Genomic DNA, 18871 nt, shown 5'->3' with positions numbered 1-18871 from the left:
TTGTTCTCTATGGTACTATCAAAAGATAAGAGGCACTAGGGTACAGTGGCACACATGTAATGGAGGCTAACCAGAGAACATAGCAGGCTCCTGCCTCAACCAAAAGACATTGTCATCTAGCACTTACAAATGCTGATAGTTTATTTCTTAATATTGTTTTATTTTAGTAGTACTAGAGTTGAACTCAGCTCCATACTCCGCTTGCCTGTTCACCTGATGCTCTATCACTGGAGCCACACTGCCACCCTTTTTTGCTGATTATTTTGGAAATGGAGTCTCCCAGACTTCTCTGCTCAGGTGGCCTTGAACCTTGATCCATCTTTTATCCTCCCAAATGGCCAGGATTATAGGTATGAACCACCAGCACCTGGTTCTGGCTCAAATCTAAAAGATAGCCGTGAGTGAGTGAGTGAGTGTGTGTGTGTGTCTGTCTGTCTATATGTGCCAGTAGTGAAACTTGAACTCATAATTTTGTAAGGCTGGTAGCTTGTAGCTCTACCATTTGAGCTACACTTCCACTTCTGGCTTTTTGATGCTTAATTGGAGATGGTCTCTTGGATTTGAGTGCCCAAGCTGTATTTAAACCTTGATCCTGACAGTCTCCTGAGTAGCTAGCACACCAGTGTGAGCCATCCACTCCCGCCCCCACATCCAAGATGTCCACTATTAAAAACATCCCCAAGCTGGGCATGTGTAATCTCAGCACTCAGAAGGTGGAGGCTTGGAAATTGTAAATTCAAGGGTAGCCTGAGAAAAACATAGCAAGTTCTAGGCCTATGAGACCTTATCTCAGAAAATAAATATAAATCCTTACCCTGTCATCTACATAAACATTCCAAATTAGTATGAAAAAGTTCCTAGTAATAATTTTAAATTCCTATTTTGTTTTAGAAATAGGAAAGGTAGAAATGTAGAACCTGCTAAAACTTTGTTTTAGGAAATGAGGAAGAGATGGTGAAAGTGACTGGAATACTTATAAACATGTAGGAATGAAACAGTGAAATCCCCTCATGTATAACTAACCTAAACTTAAAAATAAATGAAAGGTTTCTGTAAACCATGTCTTATCTCTTCCTTAGACGTAATAATATGCTCAATACACTGCAAATTTGATCTTCCTCCCTAAATACAAAGCGGATGTACATACACACTTTAAAAGAATTCAGCAATCCCAGTCTTTTATAATATATATATGAGCATAATCATGTACCAAAAACATTCTCACCTAACTTTTCCCAGAGTACATCTCTCAAAATTATCTCAAAATTATAATCCAAGACAAAGTCTTGTGTTCTATGAATACATAAATCTTGGTCATGATTTGCAAATTCAACCATTACACACTTGTGGGAAACCAGCTCACATTTAATTGTGACATTTTAAAATTGTACAAGTTTTTGACATCTGCCCTCCCACCCCATATTTAGTCTTCTAAAATGACAGGAAAACATCACCAGTCACAGGCTTAATGGGTTTAATAAGTTTACCTCTTCAGTTCCTATTTGCAGCACCCATAATCCTTTGAAATACCAGTCCAAACTGGCAGTGGCCAACAGTAAATTTCCATTCTCCAGAGGAAAGTTCAGTTTCTCTGAGCATTCTGTGTTGCAGTGGCACTTGTCCAGATTGGTACCTCCCCATAGTTGGGGAACTTTAAATGTACCAATGAAAAAAAAAAGCTTTTTCCCCTTCAAGGGGAAAAAAGAAAGGTATTCCTCAAAACAGCTAATCTGGCTATGAGGTCTTTCCTTCTCTCCCATCTCTTCAGGCTCTTTTATTTTTTTCTTTCTCTTTTTTTGCAGTAGAGCAAGAGAGACCAAAACCTAACCTGAGTTACAAGAAACAAGACAGTGATGGCTATAAAGGAAGTATCCAGGAGCAACTGAGATGCTCCTACATCTCCCACATCCAATGTATGTGCTTCACAGAAAAACAAAAATAACAAATCCACAAAATACAACAGCTAGAATTACAAAACCCATTCATCCAAGGGTGCTAGAAGACCAGAAGGAGAGGTGGGAGGGTAAATGGCACAGACAGGAAAATGAAGTATTCAAATCGTCCAGGCACGGGGGCTGGCAAATGCTAGAAAATAGCTGTGGTCCTTTCAGACTCACATGGTGGTAAAAATCCACATACTAATGTCTGCCTTATGTGCACCAGAGACAAAAATTCAAACTCCACAAACAGAAGAGACTATGCAGAGGGCCCTTGGCAGAATGGGTCCTGCCTTCCCTGGCAGGGGGAGGAGAACAGAGAAAGAGCTGCCACAGCTTTCATCCAATCCCACCCATCCCTTCTGAACAGCAGGCGACTCAGTAGCCTGCAGCAGCCTTCAATTTGGCAGGAGATGGATGTGGTGAAGGAAACTTCTCTGCAGAGGTTGAGCTGCTCAGGGCAGATTGCAGGTAGACTGTCTTGTGGAAGAGTCTGTTGCTTAAGAAGACCACCAAAGAGAAGAGGCGCAACTGGAAAAGGCTAAGGGCAAGAGAACCAATTGTTAGCACCCCTACTGATCGTACTGTTTCTATTATGTCACGGCTTATTTGACAACATTACATTTATAACTATGCTGGGAAAAAGGAACTGAAATTTAATAAGCAATTTAATAAGCAAGCCAGATAGCAGACTTCCAGGAAATGGACTGAACAGGCAACTAACGAATGACCTGAAAACATGATTTAACTCGGGGTGAGGCACTTGCCTGGCACCCACAAAATCCTGGGCCCAATCCCAAAGCAAGAAGAAAAATGGCTCTTAGTTCTATCACTTCCATGAACATAATGAAATCAAATTCTAAGGTGTCTGTAGATCTTATATACCCATTTTATTTTTTTCCATAGTTCTGGTACTGGGGATGAAAAAGACTCCATGGTCTGGTATGAGGGCTTGAACTCAGGACCATACACTTTCCAGACAAGTACTCTACCGTTTGAGGCATTCCCTTGCCTTTTTGGTCACATTATTTTTCAAGCAGGGTCTTGTATTTATGTCTAGACCAGTCTGGACCACAATCCTATTTGTTTCCCATGTAGGTAGGATGACAGGCGTGCACCACCAAGCCCTCATTTGTAATGGCTAAGACCCAGTGGGACCGGAGGTACAATGTGAGCCAGTGACCAAGCTTTTCTTTTTGAGATGGTTAGCTAAGGTTTATAGGCGTAAACCACCAGCACCCAGCTATCCAGTGAATAAGTATTAAGAATATGTCTTAAGAGTACATATAATGAGGGCTGGGAGTTCAGCCTAGTGGTAGAGTGCTTGCCTAACATGCACGAAGGCCCAGGTTCAATTCCTCGGTACTATATACATAGAAAAAAGCCAGAAATGGTGCTTAAGTGGTAGAACTCTAGCCTTGAGAAAGTCCAAGGACAGTGCTCAGGCCCTGAGCACAAGCCCAGGACTAGCAAAAAAACAAACAAATCAATCCAAGAACATGTATAATGAGGGGCCGGGAGTTTGGCCTAGTGTTAAGAGTGCTTGTTTAGCATGTACGAAAACCCAGGTTCCATTCCTTGGACCACATAAATAGAAAAGGCCAGAAATGGTGCTGTAGCTCGTGGTAGAGCTCTAGCCTTGAGAAAAAGCCCAAGGACAGCACTTAGGGCCTGAGTTCAAGCTCCAGGATAGCAAAAAAGAAAGAAAGAAAAGAAAGAAAGAAAGAAAGAAAGAAAGAAAGAGAGAGAGAGAAAGAGAGAAAGAAAGAAAAGAAAGAAAACTGTATAATGATGCACACCTGTAATCCCAGCATTAAGGCCAAGGCTCCCCAATAAGGAGGGAAACGTGTGTGTAATAGTTTATTGATATATACTAATTAAATTGAACATTTATTCAAAAACTTTGTGATATGTCCTAGAAGTATCTCTTTATAACATTTTTTTCTGCAATGTAAGCAATTACTTAAAAAATAAAACCACATGAGCGGGCACAGTGGCTCATGCCTATAATCCTAGCTACTTAGGAAGCTGAGATCTGAGGATCACGGTTCAAAGCCAACCTGGGCACTAAAGTCTATGAGACTAATCCAATTAACCATCAGAAAATGGGTAGTAATACTGTGGCTCAAGGAGTAGGGCAGAAGTCTTGAGCTGAAGAGCTCAGGGGCAATGCCCAGGTCCAGAGTTCAAGTCCCACAACTGACAAGAAAAAAAAAAAAAACAACCCACAACCACACACACATAGAAGTTATAGTGCTGTGGTCCTCTTTTACAGAGGAAGAACTTCATGGCTGACTGATACTTACTATGCTTTTCCAGGAGTCTTTGCTTCATTGGCGCTGATAATGAATAAAGGAAAGAGGATAGAGAAGAGGCAGCCACTGTTTAAAAAAAGAAAAGAAAAACAATTATATTCCTATCAACTATAACTTTCAAGAAGATATTAGAAGCCCAAAGTTCTTTTGCCTACAGTGCAAACACTATTATTTGATGAAATCTTAAAATAATATGCACTTGGATTTGAACTCAGGGCCTTCTACTTGCTAGACAGTTGTAATACTTGAGCCATTTATCTGGTCCACAAACCCAGCTTTTGAAAAGGACAGAGGAGGGGATGGGAGCATGGCCTGGCGGTAGAGTACTTGCCTAACATGCACTAAACCCTGGGTTCATTCCTCAGTGCCACATAATCAAAAAAAGCCAGAAGTGGTACTGTGGCTCAAGTGGTAGACCTCTAGCCTCGAGGAAAGCCCAAGGACAGTGCTCAGGCTCTGAGTTCAGTTCCCAGGACTAGGGGGGAAATAAAGGTCAGAAGACTTTCCTAAGCACTGAGTACATTTAGCATTGCTCCAGCAGGCAACATAGAAGGAAGAACATGGAATGCGGAAGGTCAGGCAGACTCGACTTTAAAGTTAACCAATGTCAAAGACCATTAAAAAGAAAAGCCTTTACATGTCATGTCTGCTAATAGACAAGTAATAATAGAATAATTGGCATAGAACCAAGCAAATTAAAGATGCTTGCTCTCTGACATTTTATTTTTACTAGACTCTTTAAAAATCTCTCTAGCTAGGTTACCTAATAATGTATGAGGACTGCATTGCTGTGAGGAAAGCCAAGGGCAAACCAAATCCAAAGTAGTAAGGCCAGTTTCGTTCTATGTTTGACAATCGCTGATGCATTTCAATTCCTAAAATAAAGCCAGTACAATTAGTCTACAAATTTTATTTTAGTCAAGTGACTTAATCACAGAAGATAAATTATCTGAGGCTTAAGTACATTCTGCCACTGAGGACTACAACATGTTAAATAGAATTGTGTAAATCTGATATAAAGTTTCCATGCAAAGCTTTCATCTCAATTTCAAGTTTAACAGGCTAAGTAAATTATGAATTTTAGCACCAATACCCTTGTCAGGATTAGTCTAGAAAATAAAAAGAATGTGTTCCTACAGAAATTAGTTAACTTGTTTCAATCGCCCAGGCCACATAAATATGACAACAAATTTTCAAATGGTTGTAGAAAGGGATTACAATGTATCTATTTAGATTTCTGGATCACTCCTATCATCCTCTACATCCCCTCTGCTCCTTATCAATGTCTAAATATACTGTCATCTATTTAATTTCCCCCCAAAAATTTATGCTTATTTATCCTATCACTGACAAAACTACCTTACGACTCAGACACATTAAACAATTTCATATAACCGTTTCCCCCCATGTCATAGTTAAGAGTTATATTCACTAAGCCAAATGTAAGTTTCCCCGTGCCAACAAAGCTACATCTTTTAAAAGATGATTTGCCAAGCATTTGAAATTTTCCAAACTGTGTCCTCAACATTGAGTTCTTTAAATGGACTTACCTTTATTGAACCAACGATATTCAAAGCAGTACAGTGAGTAGAGAAGGGACATATGCAGCAGACTAACCAGCTGACCAACAAGATGGATGGGAAAGAGACTCACAAACATCCCCTAAAAAACAAATATAGTAAATCTTAATCCCATGCTCCAGAGACCTAGCACACTAATTCATGCAGACCTCAACTCATTACTGCCTGTACAGACGGCTTCTGAGTTATTTCTTGAATTTCTAAATTGGAAGAGTGGAAAATACTTAGGGTCATGAAAAAGAGCAGATTAATTCATGCTTTATAAGTTTAATTCCTGAAATGTTTCTGTAGAAAAAACATCATTACTTGCCACAAGGCATAAATGTAAATTCCTGTGTTTGTGAGGCTCCCTGTAGCTGAGTTTTGTTTGTCAATAGTGGGGCTTGAACTCTGGGCCTGGGCGCTGTCCCTGGCTCTACCCCTTGAGCCACAGCCCCACTTCCAGTTTTCTAGTGATTAATTGGAAATAAGAGTCTCACGGTCTTAATTGCCCAGGCTGGCTTTGAACCACTGGTTCCTGGCTTTGAGTTTTTTGTTTTTTTAATTTCCCCACAAGTTCAGAGAACCAGCCTCACCTGGATAAGGAAGAGAGCCTGCAGCAAAAGGTTGAAGAGCATATCAGCAATGATTTTGCTGACACTAGGGAATGGATGAGGCTTCCTCCCTGATACCTCAAATGCCAGGTCAGCTATATCCTGAAATAGAGAAAGTAGGGCAAATATCCATCAATATCCCCCAAATCTAAGGCCACTGGTCTGCTACTAAAACCATCAACTAAGAAAATCCCCCATCTAGCAATAAGATGCTTCAGTGATTGCAGATAATAATCCCATTATATTAAAGCACAAGATCACCCACTGGCTGCTTCAGCCAAGAAGTTAAGCATGAGATATAACAGGGCCCTTTGTGGCCACTAAGTTCACAGGCTGAAACTTGCCAACCAACTATGTTCTAGGACCCAGACTCCATTCTGCCCTGGACCTACTTGAAACCAAATGGCATTCACAACTTTGCTAAGCACAAACAGGGGGAGCACCCAAAGAGCACTGAAGATCGATGTGAGGAAGAACTCCAGCCATGACCAAACATCTCCATGTAGTGATGGATCACCTAAGGAAAGGAAACAAGAGTTCTTAATTTAGGCAAATGGTAAACCAGAAGACTAAATACAGAACTTCTATTTGTAACTATACTTTTTCCCCCTACATAACTTTCTTGCCAGTGTTTATTACTCCTAGTTTCCAACAAGGCTTTGTTCAGACACACCACAATTCCAGAATAACTACGTGTGCTGGTTACTTGGAACCTGCTTCCAAGGTGGCTGTCCCCATGATTATTACTGCACAATTAGCAGGAAACCACTTGGGTTTAAATCCCAGCTCTGTCATTTACTAATGGTTTAACCATGGTAACAAATTTCCATTTCCTCATGCACAACATGGGTATAACAAGAATGTCTATCAAAGGGCTATTGAGAAATCTTTTTGAAAATTCCTGATACACAAGAAATATTCAATAAAGTGATAATCTCCCATCCCAGTCCCCAGAAGTTGGTAAGGAGCTAGTATGTACTTACCAATAATTCGGGCTGTTACTGACTGAAGCACGGGGATAAAGACTCGATAAAACAAGAGAAGACTGAACTAAAGGGGGAAAAAGCAAGATAAATGTCAAAAACTTTTTTAGCACGAGTTTGGCCTAGTGGCAGAGTGCTTGCCTAGCATGCATGAATACCCGGGTTCGATTTTTCAGTACCACATACACAGACAAGCCGGAAGTGGTGCTGTGGCTCAAGTGGTAGAGCACTGACCTTGAGGAAAGCCAAGGACAGTGCTCAGGCCCTGAGTTCAGTCCCCAGGACTGGAAATAAAAAAATAAATGCTTAAATGGAAATATAAACCTAATTATATAGACATAAACACCTATGACTCTATAATGTTTTATTCTATAAATTAATGTTTCTATGACATACAAACTCTTAGCCTAATTTGGATTAAGTTCTAAAAACTAAGTTCCAGTGATTATATAGAGATTCCCTTCTTGAATACTTGCTTGTTAAACTTATCATTTGAAATATGATGTAAAAATCAATGTTAATAAATTCTTTAATAAAAAAAATTAGTTAATTAAAAAAAAAAACCTTTAGGCATATGTGCCACAGTAGTCATGCTCCTAGCCCCCATATCTACTTCATTTTCCCAGTACTCCAGCCACATGGTGCAAACCTGACACTATCAAACAGTGAAATTTGCAGAGCTTAGGACATTTCAATAGTGTTCAAGCAAAAATATCATCAACTAAATGTATAACATTTACCAATTAAATCCTAAATCTGAAAACATCTGTGAAATGTTTAGATTAAAACAAATTGAATGACACTGATCCCAAATCAAAGGAAATATTTGCCTATTTTTCAAAGGACCCAAACTAGTTCTAATTAATTGTGGATAACCTCTCTTCTGAAGAAGTTTCCAGAATGACCAATTCTAGTCAACCACTATGACTCTTATCTAACTATATCTGACTTGTCTTTTGATCCCTATAAATCTTACAACCAAATGTCTAGCATGTACTAAGAAGAATTGCTATTTACAGTAATGCTAAAACCTATGACTGACTGATAGGTCATTTAAAAAAAAAAACTGGTAATGTCTATTCAGGACCAGCCCTAAAAGTACTGTTTATATATACATGTTCTTTCTTGAGTGGGAATAAAATCACTAGAGATGCACAGAGCCTGAGTTGTAATCTTAAGCATACATATAAAAAGCTAAAAGCTGTCTTTATAGCAACACTCTGAAGACACTTAAGGCAACTAGAATTTGACAGGAAAGAACTCACCCAGAACACTCCGCCATTCCAAGCGCAACACTGGAAAATTCTACTAACAATGCGTGGCTCACTGAAAAAGACCATATGCATTTAGCAGATCAGAAATATAGAGTATTTCCTCTCCATTTTATAACTTTATTGATACCACATTATTTGAATATTTAACGTTCTCCCAATGTTCTAATTCAATGAGAAAAGGCTAAAAATGTTTGATTCAGCATTTTCTTTCTGCAATTGGAGGCTGATGATTAAAAGTAAAAAGCTAGAGCTGGAATTCTATCAGATAAATCCACATAGGCTTTACTACAAATACTCATCATCTTTTCTGGTTCTCTGCATTCTCATTTTTTTTTCTTAATTCTGAACATTATAGCATGATAAGCAAGGGTCTTAGGTTACAGCAATGTGTTTGGGAAATCAATAACATTTTTGTAAGAAAACAACAACAATGTAGAGAATTTACACTAAGGACCAGTTACCTCCTGCGTCCTTCCTGGGGAATTGGCTGCCTTGGGACTGCACTCCTTACCTCTCTTGCTTCCGCTCTATGCTCTGGGCTCTCCTCTGGGCCAGGACACTACTTGCCCTTCTTCGCCGCTGTTCCTCTCTCTTTTGCTGGATTCGAGCATCTAGCTTTGAGATGGTACAAATGCCCCAGATGGAGTCTTTGATTCCCTATAAACAAGGATTTGGGGTTTTTTGCTTATTTTTTCTTCCTGGTCAAGGATATTTTTGAAGAACAAAGATTAGAGACTTTCCAAAGTTATGCACAAGAAAATGAAGCAACAGTGGAAACCATAGTATTGTTCTCAAGAGCTTAAGAAGCCTTTTGGTTTTCCCCCCAAAATGTGATCAAAATCTGGGCTTCACACATTCTAAGCAAGCGTTCTATCACAGAGCTATACCCTGAGCCTTTCATTTTTATTATTTGCTTATTTATTTTTATGTACTAAAATGCTCAAGTCCTAGTGTTTGAACTCAGGGGATGGACACTCTCCCTGAGTTTGGTTTTTTTTTTTTTGCCAGTCCTGGGCTTGAGCTCAGGGCCTGAGCACTGTCCTTGGGTTTTCTCAAGGCTAGAGCTCTACCACTTGAGCCTCAGCACCACTTCTGGCTTTTTCTATGTATGTGGTACCAAGGAATTGAACCCAGGTCTTCATGCATGCTAGGCAAGCACTTTAACCACTAGGCCAAACTCCCGGCCCTCCCCGAGTTTTTTTTTTTTCTAGCATTCTACTACTTGAGCCACAGCTCTACTTCCTGGGTTTTTTTTTTGTGGTTCACTGGAGATTAACCGCCAAGAAGTCTCATGGGTTTTCCTGCTCAGGCTGGCTTCCAACCATGATCCATAACTCCTGAGTAGCTAGTATTACATGCATAAGCCACTGGTGCCCAGCCAATTTTTTGCTTAATTTTAAAATTATTTCTACAAAAATTTATTCCTAATTTACAGACAAGTTGCAGACAAGTTGCATGTATAATGGAGAAATTCCAAATATCTTTCATCCAGATTCATCAGTTTAATATCTTGTCACACTAAAGTTTTTTTCTAAATTGTTTGAGTAGGTTACTTGTTTTGTTTTTCAGTTCATATGTCCTAAGAATAATTTTTTACATAACCATGGATAATTATCAGTTCAAGGAATTTAACACTAAAATACTTTGCAGTCCTCATTTCAATTTCTCTACTTGTTGCAGTCATGCCTGCTGTGGCATTTTATCCAGAATTACTCCATAAGAGATGTAGTGAGCATGTTAGACAGTAGTTAGTATTCACAGAAGTAAGAGTGTGTACTCCAGGTATATCACATCAAGAAGTACATCATAAGGCGTGTGTGATGGTATACTATAATCCTCACACTAGAGAAACTGATGCAGAAGAATCCTAACTTTAAGAATAATCTGACCTACACAGTGGAACCCTGTCTCAAAAAAACCTAAATAAATAAAAAACCAAGCTGGACACAGTGGCTCACAACTGTAATCCTAGCTACTCAGGAGACTGAGAACTCAGGATCATGGTTCGAAGCCAGCCCAGGCAAAAATAGTCCGCGAGACAATCACAGAAGAAGCTAGAAGTGGTGCTGTAGCTCAAGAGGTAGAGTGCCAGCCTTGAGCAAAAGGAACTCAGGGTCAGTACCCAAGCTCAGAGTACAAGCCCCAGGACTAGGATAAAAATAAATAAAAATAAAAGCTAGGCACTGGGCTGGGAGATTGGCCTAGTGGTGGAGTGCTTGCCTAGCATGCACGGAAGACCCGGGTTCAATTCCTCAGTACCCCACATACATAGCAAAAAGCCGGAAGTGGTGCTGAGGCTCAAGTGGTAGAGTGCTAGCCTTGAGAAAGTCCAAGGACAGTGCTCAAGCCCTGAGCCCAAGCCCAGGACTGGCAAAAAAAAAAAAAAAAAGCTAGGCATTGTAGCTCACACCTTTAATCCTTGTTACTCAAGGGGCTGAGATCTGAGGATTGTAGTTCAAAGCCAGCCTGGTCAGGAAAATCTGCTGAAACTCTCATCTCCAAATAACCACAAGTGAAAACCAAAAGTGATGCTGTGGCTCAAAGTGGTAGAGCACTAGTCTTGAGCAGAAAAGCTCAGAGACAGTGCCTAGGTCCTGAGTTCAGGTCCCAGGATCTGCATGTGCACACACATGTGAGCAGACACAAGCACTCACAACAGTGGCACACACAGAAGCCATCTGTTGCACTTGCAACGATGTTGGTTTTACATGCCCAGCCAATGTCTATCCAGCTTCTGCCAATTTCTTTCCCTATGGCAACTAATAAGTAACATGAAATCATACAAATATCCTGCCCACCACATTTTAAGTTCGCCTTTCAAGATTTAGAATTCCTTTTGAAAATTCCTGCCTGAGTCAATCTTGAATAACATGGTCACACAAATTAGTCTCTTTCCCTTTAGTCTTCTAAATCAATTAAATATGTAGCTACAGTGGCATCCTATACTACTAAGCCTAGAGATACAGGATTAATAAAACACTGATCTCTAAAAAGGATTAAAGCTAGACCAAGGTAGGAGAAAGACACAAAGAAATAATTACTGAGCTGGGCACGGTGGTGCACACCTGTAATCCCAGCATTCCTGAGGCTGAGGCAAAGGCTGAAGAGGAGAGGGCAAGTTTGAGGTCAGCCTGCACTATGTACCAGATCCTGTCAAGGAAAGAAACAAAGGAAGGGAACAAAGGAAGGAGGGAAGGAGGGAAAAAGGGAAGGAAGAAGGGAAGGAGAGAGGGAGGGAGGGAAGAAAATACTGTAAAGAGACAGTATTATTTTGAGATGTGTCATTCTAGGATAAGAGAACTCCATATAAGATAAAAAAAAGCTACATGGTAGTATAACTGGAAAACAGAATGTGCTTAATGGATATATGATGGGGAAGAATGGTTTAGTCTATAAAGACAGTGGCAATGGCCACTTGCCAACCATATTTAAAGAACTCCAAGTTACTACTGGAGCTGCAAACACTAGAATTATTTGTCACATGCACAATTCAAGGAATTGCACTTGCCTATCTATCTGATCAGTCACTCACCCATCTACCCAACTAACCTCATATTGACTAACGTTCAGTGAACTAAACATTAATCAGATGGAAGTACTCAATAAACTTACAACTGGACAAAGACCCAAAGAAACCGCATTACAGTTTAATAAGTGCCACAACAAATTTATATCCAAAGCAGTAGTCAGTTCATGAAAGGCAAAGCATGGCCAAAAAAGGAATAGCCAAACTAGATTTAAGGATGGATTTCTCACTGCCTGCTATTAGCCAAATAAATTCTGAAGTAATAGCCAAGAAAGCTGGGCAAGGTGCCTTACACCTATAGCTTCAGCTACTTAGAAGGCAGCAATCAGAGAGAGTTCCCATTCAAAGCAAATCCAGGAAAAAAAGTTAAAGACTCCTTCTCAATCAACAAGTCAGGTGTAGTGATACATACCTGACATCCTAGCATTTGACAGCCTTAGGCAAAAAGCAAAACTTATCCAGAAAAATAAATGAAAATTAATGAAAAGGGCTGGAGGTTTGGTTCAAATGATTGTGAGGTTCTCTAATAAGCCCATGACCATGAGTTCAAACTCTAGTACCACCAACAAAAGAAAAAGAAGGAAAGCAGTAATAGCTTAGAACACAGAGAAGGGCCACATTAATATTTGGCCCACTGAGTAGAGCACAAAATAGCAGTGTGCAATTGACCTGTTTTGTCAGTAATTTCATCTTAATTTTTACTTTATTTTATTTTTTGCCAGTCCTGGGCTTGAGCTCAGGGCCTGAGCACTGTCCTTGGACTTTCTCAAGACTAGAGCTCTACCACTTGAGCCTCAGCACCACTTCCAGCTTTTTTCTATGTATGTGGTACCAAGGAATCAAACCCGGGTCTTTGTGCATGTTAGGCAAGCTTTCTACCACTAGGCCAAAATCCTGGCCCTCGACTTTATTTTCGGTTTGGTTTGGTTCAATTTGTGGTAAGGTCTCTCTACACAGTTGAGGCTGACCCTACTCTCACTATACATGATCCATGCTAGCCCTGAACTTCTGATTCTCCTATCTCCAGCCTCTATGCTGGGATATAGGAATGTATCACCATGCCCACCTCAAAACAAAAAAGTAAATTTAAAAATAGATTTAAAAAAAAAAAAAGATAGTGGGTCGGAGTGGCTCACACCTGTAATCCTAGCTACTAAGAAGGCTGAGATCTGAGAGTCTTGGTTCAAAGCCAGCCTGGGCACGGGCACTAAAGTCTGTGAGACTCTTATCTCCAATTAACCACCAGAAAACAGGAAGTGGTTCTATGGCTCAAGGAGTAAGGCAGTAGCCTTGAGCTGAAGAGCTCAGCGACAGGGCCCAGGCCTAGAGTCCAAGCCCCACAATGGACCAAAAAAAAAAAAAAAAAAAAAAAAAGGGTGGGCTCTGGAGTGGAGTCAAGTGACCAGGATCTCAATATTGGATACTATAAATAGATATTCCAAGCTCCTAATAGATACAGGATAATTCCCATCTCCTGAGTACTATGAGAACTAAAATGTAAAGAACAATATGATTTAAAAAATTCCAAAGATTCCTGAAGAACTTCCTAATTAGTTCCTTCAGCAGAAAGGTCAAGAAGGCTTGAACTAGCAACTTGTGCTTATACCTGGCTTTTTCACTCAAGGCTGGACTTTTAGTCTTTTGCTGGTTTACTGGAGATAAGAGTCCCATGTACTTTTCTGCATGGGCTGGCTTCCAACTTCAACCATCCCATCTCAGCCTCCTGATATCTAGGATTGTAGGTGTGAACCATTAGAGCCCAGTAAGAAATAAATTTCTGTAAACAAATTATACTCACCCTGCCAAGGTCCTGGAGAAAGGTTTTGACACTGTCAGCCATCTCCTCACAACCCAGACTATCAGCTACACAGACAGAGAAGAACCTCAAAATCTCTCATCATGAAGGACCTGAAAACAGATGGGAGAATAATGGAAGAAAATATTATTTTAATGTTGTCACTTCCAACACATTTCAAATGATGCCACATGCATATACTTCTAATTGGAGAGCAATTAGCTTCTAAAACACAATGAAATGGATAAAGCTATCCCTGTACCTGCTCAAACATAAAAGCCTCGAGTTTTTGCTTGTTTTTGTTGTTTTCCTAATGTGGGATTGGAACTCAGATCCTGGAACTCACCCTGAACTTTCTTGTTCACAGCTGGTGCCCTACCTGAGCCAAACCTCCAGCCTAGCATTTTGTTGGTTAACTAAAAATGAAGTCTTACACACTTTACTGCCCCAGATGGCTTCAAACCACAATCCTCTAGGTCTCAGCCTCCTAAGTAGCTACCATTATAGGTGTGGGACATGGGGGACTAGCTTTCTGTTTTAAGACAATTTTGCTATGTTGCTCAGGCTGGTCTTCAAAGCTCCTAAAACTCATCTGATCCTCCTGCCTCAGTCTCCTGGAAAACCTGGAGAAGGGCTAAGTCTATAGGAACATTTACCTGGCATTGAGTTTTGTTTTTTTTCATTGTTTTTTACAACCATTCACCACTTTCACTTATTATGCTCTTGGACTAGTGGTTCCCTCTGTGCTTTGACACCCCTAACTAGCCCTCACACAGTCCAAGTACTTTGAGGATCTGAGACAGATGATTTCAATATTCTCTTTAAGCACATTTTATGCTTACCTATATATACTCAAACATTTGAATGAAAATATAAGAGCAAGATAAAAGTTCTTCAAAAGCTATTTAATATGCACTCAGTCACTCACTTATTGTCAGTACTGCAGCCTCAGGGCCTCTTGCTCTCACTTGGCTTCTTCACTCAAGTCTGGTACCCTACCAACAACTTTTTGCCAATTATTAAAGATAAGAGTTTTTGGGGGGCCGGAAGTTTGGCCTAGTAGTAGCGTGCTTGCCTAGCATGCACGAATTCCTGTGTTAAATTCCTCGGTTCTGGGACCAGGAGCATGACTTAGTGGTAAATTACTTGCCTGGCATGCATGAAGCCATGGGTTAGATTCCTTGGCACCATATAACACTGAAAAAGTCAGAAGTGGTGCAGCAACTTAAGTGGTAGAGCACTAGCCTTGAGGAAAGCCCAAGGACAGTGACCAGGCCCTGAGTTCAAGTTCCAGGACTAGCAAAAAACAAAAAAATTCCTTGATACCACATACATAGAAAAGCCAGAAGTGGTACCATGGCTTCAGCAGTAGAGCGCTAGCCTTGAGGAAAACCCAAAGCCCGTGTTCAGACTGAGTTCAAGCCCCAGAACCAGCAAAAAAATAAAAATAAGAGTCTCTTGGATTTGTCTGCCCAGATGGCTCTGAGCCTTGATCCTCAGATCTCAGCCTCCTGATTGGCTAAGAGTTGACAAAATAATGAATTTTAAAGTAGGCCAAGGCTGGAAACATAACTCAATGTAGAGTCCATATTTAGTATGCATAAGGCCCTAAGGTTGATAGCCTCTGTAAGGAAGCAGAAGAGGATGCAAACACACACAAACAGTAAGCCTCTTCCAGAAAGGTTTAAATACATAAGTTGTTTTTGTACTGGGAGAGGGAGAGATTTACTAGGTTTCAGCTCAAATTTTGTGCTTGCTAGGAAGGCACTCTCACTGCTTGAACCTCACCTCCAGCCCTTTTCTGCTCTAGTTAATCTTTTGTCTTTTGCCTAGACTGGTCTGGATCTCAATAGATTGATTCTTTTTTTTTTTTCTTTTCCTTTTTTTTTGGCCAGTCTTAGAGCTTGAACTCACAGCCTCAGCACTATCCTTGGGCTTTCTCAAGCTAAAGCTCTACCACTTGAGCCACAGCACCATTTATGGCCTTTTCTATCTATTTGGTATCAAGGAATCGAACCTAGGACTTCATACATGCTAGGCAAGCACTCTACCACTAGGCCAAACTCCTGGCCCAACAGATGGGTTCTACTAAGCTTAGTTACAGGTTGAAATAGGGTAGTCTTTGAAACTTTTCTATATGGGCTGGCTCCAAACCACAATTCACAGCTTTCAAAACAGGATTTTCTCAAATTTTTATTTCTCATATAAATGGGAAATCTAGACTCTGTTGAAAGTTCAAGTGTATTAGCTGGGCCCATTGGCTCTTGCCTGTAATCCTAGCTACTCAGGAGGCTGATATCTGAAGATCAAGGTTCAAAGCCAGCACGGGCACAAAAGGACCTGAGACCCTTATCTCCAATTAACCTCTAGAAAATAGCAAGTGGGGCTTGGCTTAAGGGTAGGGTGGTAGCCTAGAGCTGAGGAGCTCAGGGACAGCACCCAGGCCCAGGAGTAGGTTGGTAGCCTTAAGCTGAAGAGCCCAGGCCGAGTTCAAGCCCTGTAACCCACAAAAAAAAAAAAAAAGAAAAAAGAAAAAGAAAGAAAGAAAGTTCAGTGTATTAATCTTTCTAAAATACTAGTCTCATTTAATTCCTTTAAATTGAATGTCAGTGGCTCTCATGCCAATAATCCTAGCTTCTCAGAAGGCTGAGATCTGAGGCTCACAATCTGAAGCCAGTCAGGGCAAGAAAGTCTGTGAGCTGCTTATCTCCAATTAACCACCCAAAAGTGGCAAGTGGAGCTGTAGCTCCAAAGGTTGAGTGCCAGCTTTGAGCAGAAAAACTTAAGAGACAGCATCTAGATTCTGAGTTCAAGTCCCAGTGCTAACACACAAACACCTAATAGGTGAATAAAAAAATCCACTTTGCAGGTATTTTTCAAGAACTAAACTTCAAGTTGCTTATTACCTTAATGTAATGACAACCTTATAGGCAGTTTGTATAAACCTCAAACTTCAAAACATAATCACACTTCCTCTGACCTTTAACCAAAGAGCACCTCCATGCCCAAATAGAAGAATGCCACTCCAAACTGGAAGAGCAGGGAATGCAGGAGACTGAAGGCAACCTGCCCAACACCCTATGTACCAACTGCTCTATGGGTCAAATCCCATCCAGTTGTGTTCACTTCAGGTACAGCAGTTCCATGTTAAGAAACATCTGTTAAGACTCCCACTCTTGCCTCCTAAAATAACACCCACTCTTGCTTCCTAAAAACAAACATGTCAGTTATGATAATCATGAGGACAGGTACAGACACTGCTCTGAAGGTTGCATTGAAGGCAGCACAGAGACAGAATGTTAAGTGTCCTATGAGAAGCAAGGGACTAGTTTCAAGGACTATGGTTATCACAGTTTTTTGTTTGTTTAATAAAACCAGTTACTTGATAATGTACAAATTAGGGCACTAAAATTTTTCACTTTTGAATACAGAATGCCTAACGGACTAAAAACAAAAACTTTGACAACTCTGTATAGATACAATCCCACTAAATAAGAGATAGCTTGGAGATGTGAGGAAACCCATTGATCTGGATCTCACTGGGCACTGACAGGGGCCTGACATGTCTGTCCCTTGTCCATACCACCTGCAGGGCACCTACTGACCAACAGTAGCCTTGGAAAGACAAGTCACTTTAATTTTATACTAAGATCTTAACACCTTCTTGCTGGAATATTTACCACTAATTACTACCCAGTTTGACAAACAATAATGGGGACTTGGATTAAAAACAACTTGCCACAATTTGAGACCACGCAGTCAATGCCATAAACAGATCCATCCACCGAGGGAACTTTCAGAAACATCTGATTCACAACATTGTACCGGTTGAAAAACTTCACAGCCTCGAGCTTTCATTTCTAAACCCCTAAGACCAGGTCTTGGAAAGCAGGAACCCGACCTATGCCCCATGCAGGGGCGGAGCTGGTCATCAACCTCCCTCCTCACCTGGGTTCCACCGACTGCCTCCCGGTGTCCGGGCTCAACCCGGACCGGTCTCCCCCGTCGCTCTCGGGCAATGGGCTGAACATTGGTCTCCCTCCCCAACGACAGCGGCGCACGAGGTGCGGACCTTGCTCACCTCGGGTCACAGGGGCGGCTAAAGATAGCCGGGCCGCGCCGCAACGCACCTGAGAGGGAAGAGGCTGCCCCTCCCGCCACGGTCCCGGCCCGGCTCCCCGGCCCGGCTCCCCGCCCAGGACCCTTTCCCGTCACGGCTTCCCGGCTCGGCTCCCCGGGTCTCTCGGTCCGGACCCCTTCCTCCGGCCCCGGGTCTCCCCGCCCAGAGCCCCTTCCCGTCACGGTCCCCCAGCCCTCCCCGCGCAGGAGGCACGGTCCTCCGCGGAAATCTCACAGACCCCACTCCCCGGCCCTGCCTGTCCTCGCGCGCCCCCGCGGCCCCCCACCGCCACCCAGGATCCACGACGCTACCGCCCCGAGGCCCCGCTCACCGCACCCCCCAAACCTACCCCCGCAGCCCCGCCGCCGCGGATCCGGCCCCGGCGTTCGTCCACCTCGGGGATCCCGCTCGGCTCCCCTCCGCGCCCGGCCGGCCGCCCGCTCCGCCGGGGCGCTCCCAGGCCCGGGGCCGCTGAGCCCGCACTGGGCATGCCCGGGCCGCACGGGGGCCGCTGGGAAGTCAGGCGGGCACTCAGCCGAGCCGCCAGCAGGGGCGGGGCCGGATGGAAGGAGGCGGAGTCCGGCGGAGGGGTGGAGCCTGTAGGCCAGAACAGGGCCGGGGAATCTGGGAAATGTAGTTGGCGCTGGGGGAGCGGAGAGGGAGGTTCGGCTCCCGGCTGCGCCTGGTGGCGGCGCTGACTGCATTTCCTTCCTCCTCTTTTGCTTCGGGATAATCAATTTCTGGTCAT

General features: G+C 42.1%; 1 protein-coding gene across 2 annotated transcripts; it reads right to left on the bottom strand.

Moving 5' to 3' along the window:
- Positions 1 to 1161: 1161 nt before the first annotated feature.
- Positions 1162 to 18613, bottom strand: Ei24 (EI24 autophagy associated transmembrane protein). Of its 2 annotated transcripts, none has more exons than XM_090319661.1 (11): positions 18473 to 18613; positions 14007 to 14116; positions 9194 to 9339; positions 8674 to 8734; positions 7409 to 7475; positions 6818 to 6942; positions 6408 to 6527; positions 5803 to 5914; positions 5016 to 5127; positions 4244 to 4318; positions 1162 to 2478 (listed from the first exon to the last, which is right to left on the bottom strand). In XM_090319661.1, exons 2-11 carry the CDS (start codon positions 14046 to 14048, stop codon positions 2316 to 2318), a joined length of 1023 nt encoding a protein of 340 aa, XP_090175787.1. In that variant the 5' UTR covers positions 14049 to 14116; positions 18473 to 18613; the 3' UTR covers positions 1162 to 2315. The 2 variants fall into 2 exon arrangements, with proteins under 2 accessions (XP_090175787.1, XP_090175788.1); XM_090319662.1 differs by lacking the exon at positions 18473 to 18613 and adding an exon at positions 11748 to 11832 and having other exon boundaries at positions 14007 to 14091.
- Positions 18614 to 18871: the final 258 nt, after the last annotated feature.

The sequence above is a fragment of the Megascapheus bottae genome, chromosome 27 (assembly GCF_031878675.1).
Source record: "Megascapheus bottae isolate mThoBot1 chromosome 27, mThoBot2.hap1, whole genome shotgun sequence".
NCBI classification, from domain to species: Eukaryota; Metazoa; Chordata; class Mammalia; order Rodentia; family Geomyidae; genus Megascapheus; species Megascapheus bottae.
The sequence above is the reverse complement of the archived record's forward strand: the minus strand, read 5'-3'. Positions and strand labels throughout refer to the sequence as shown.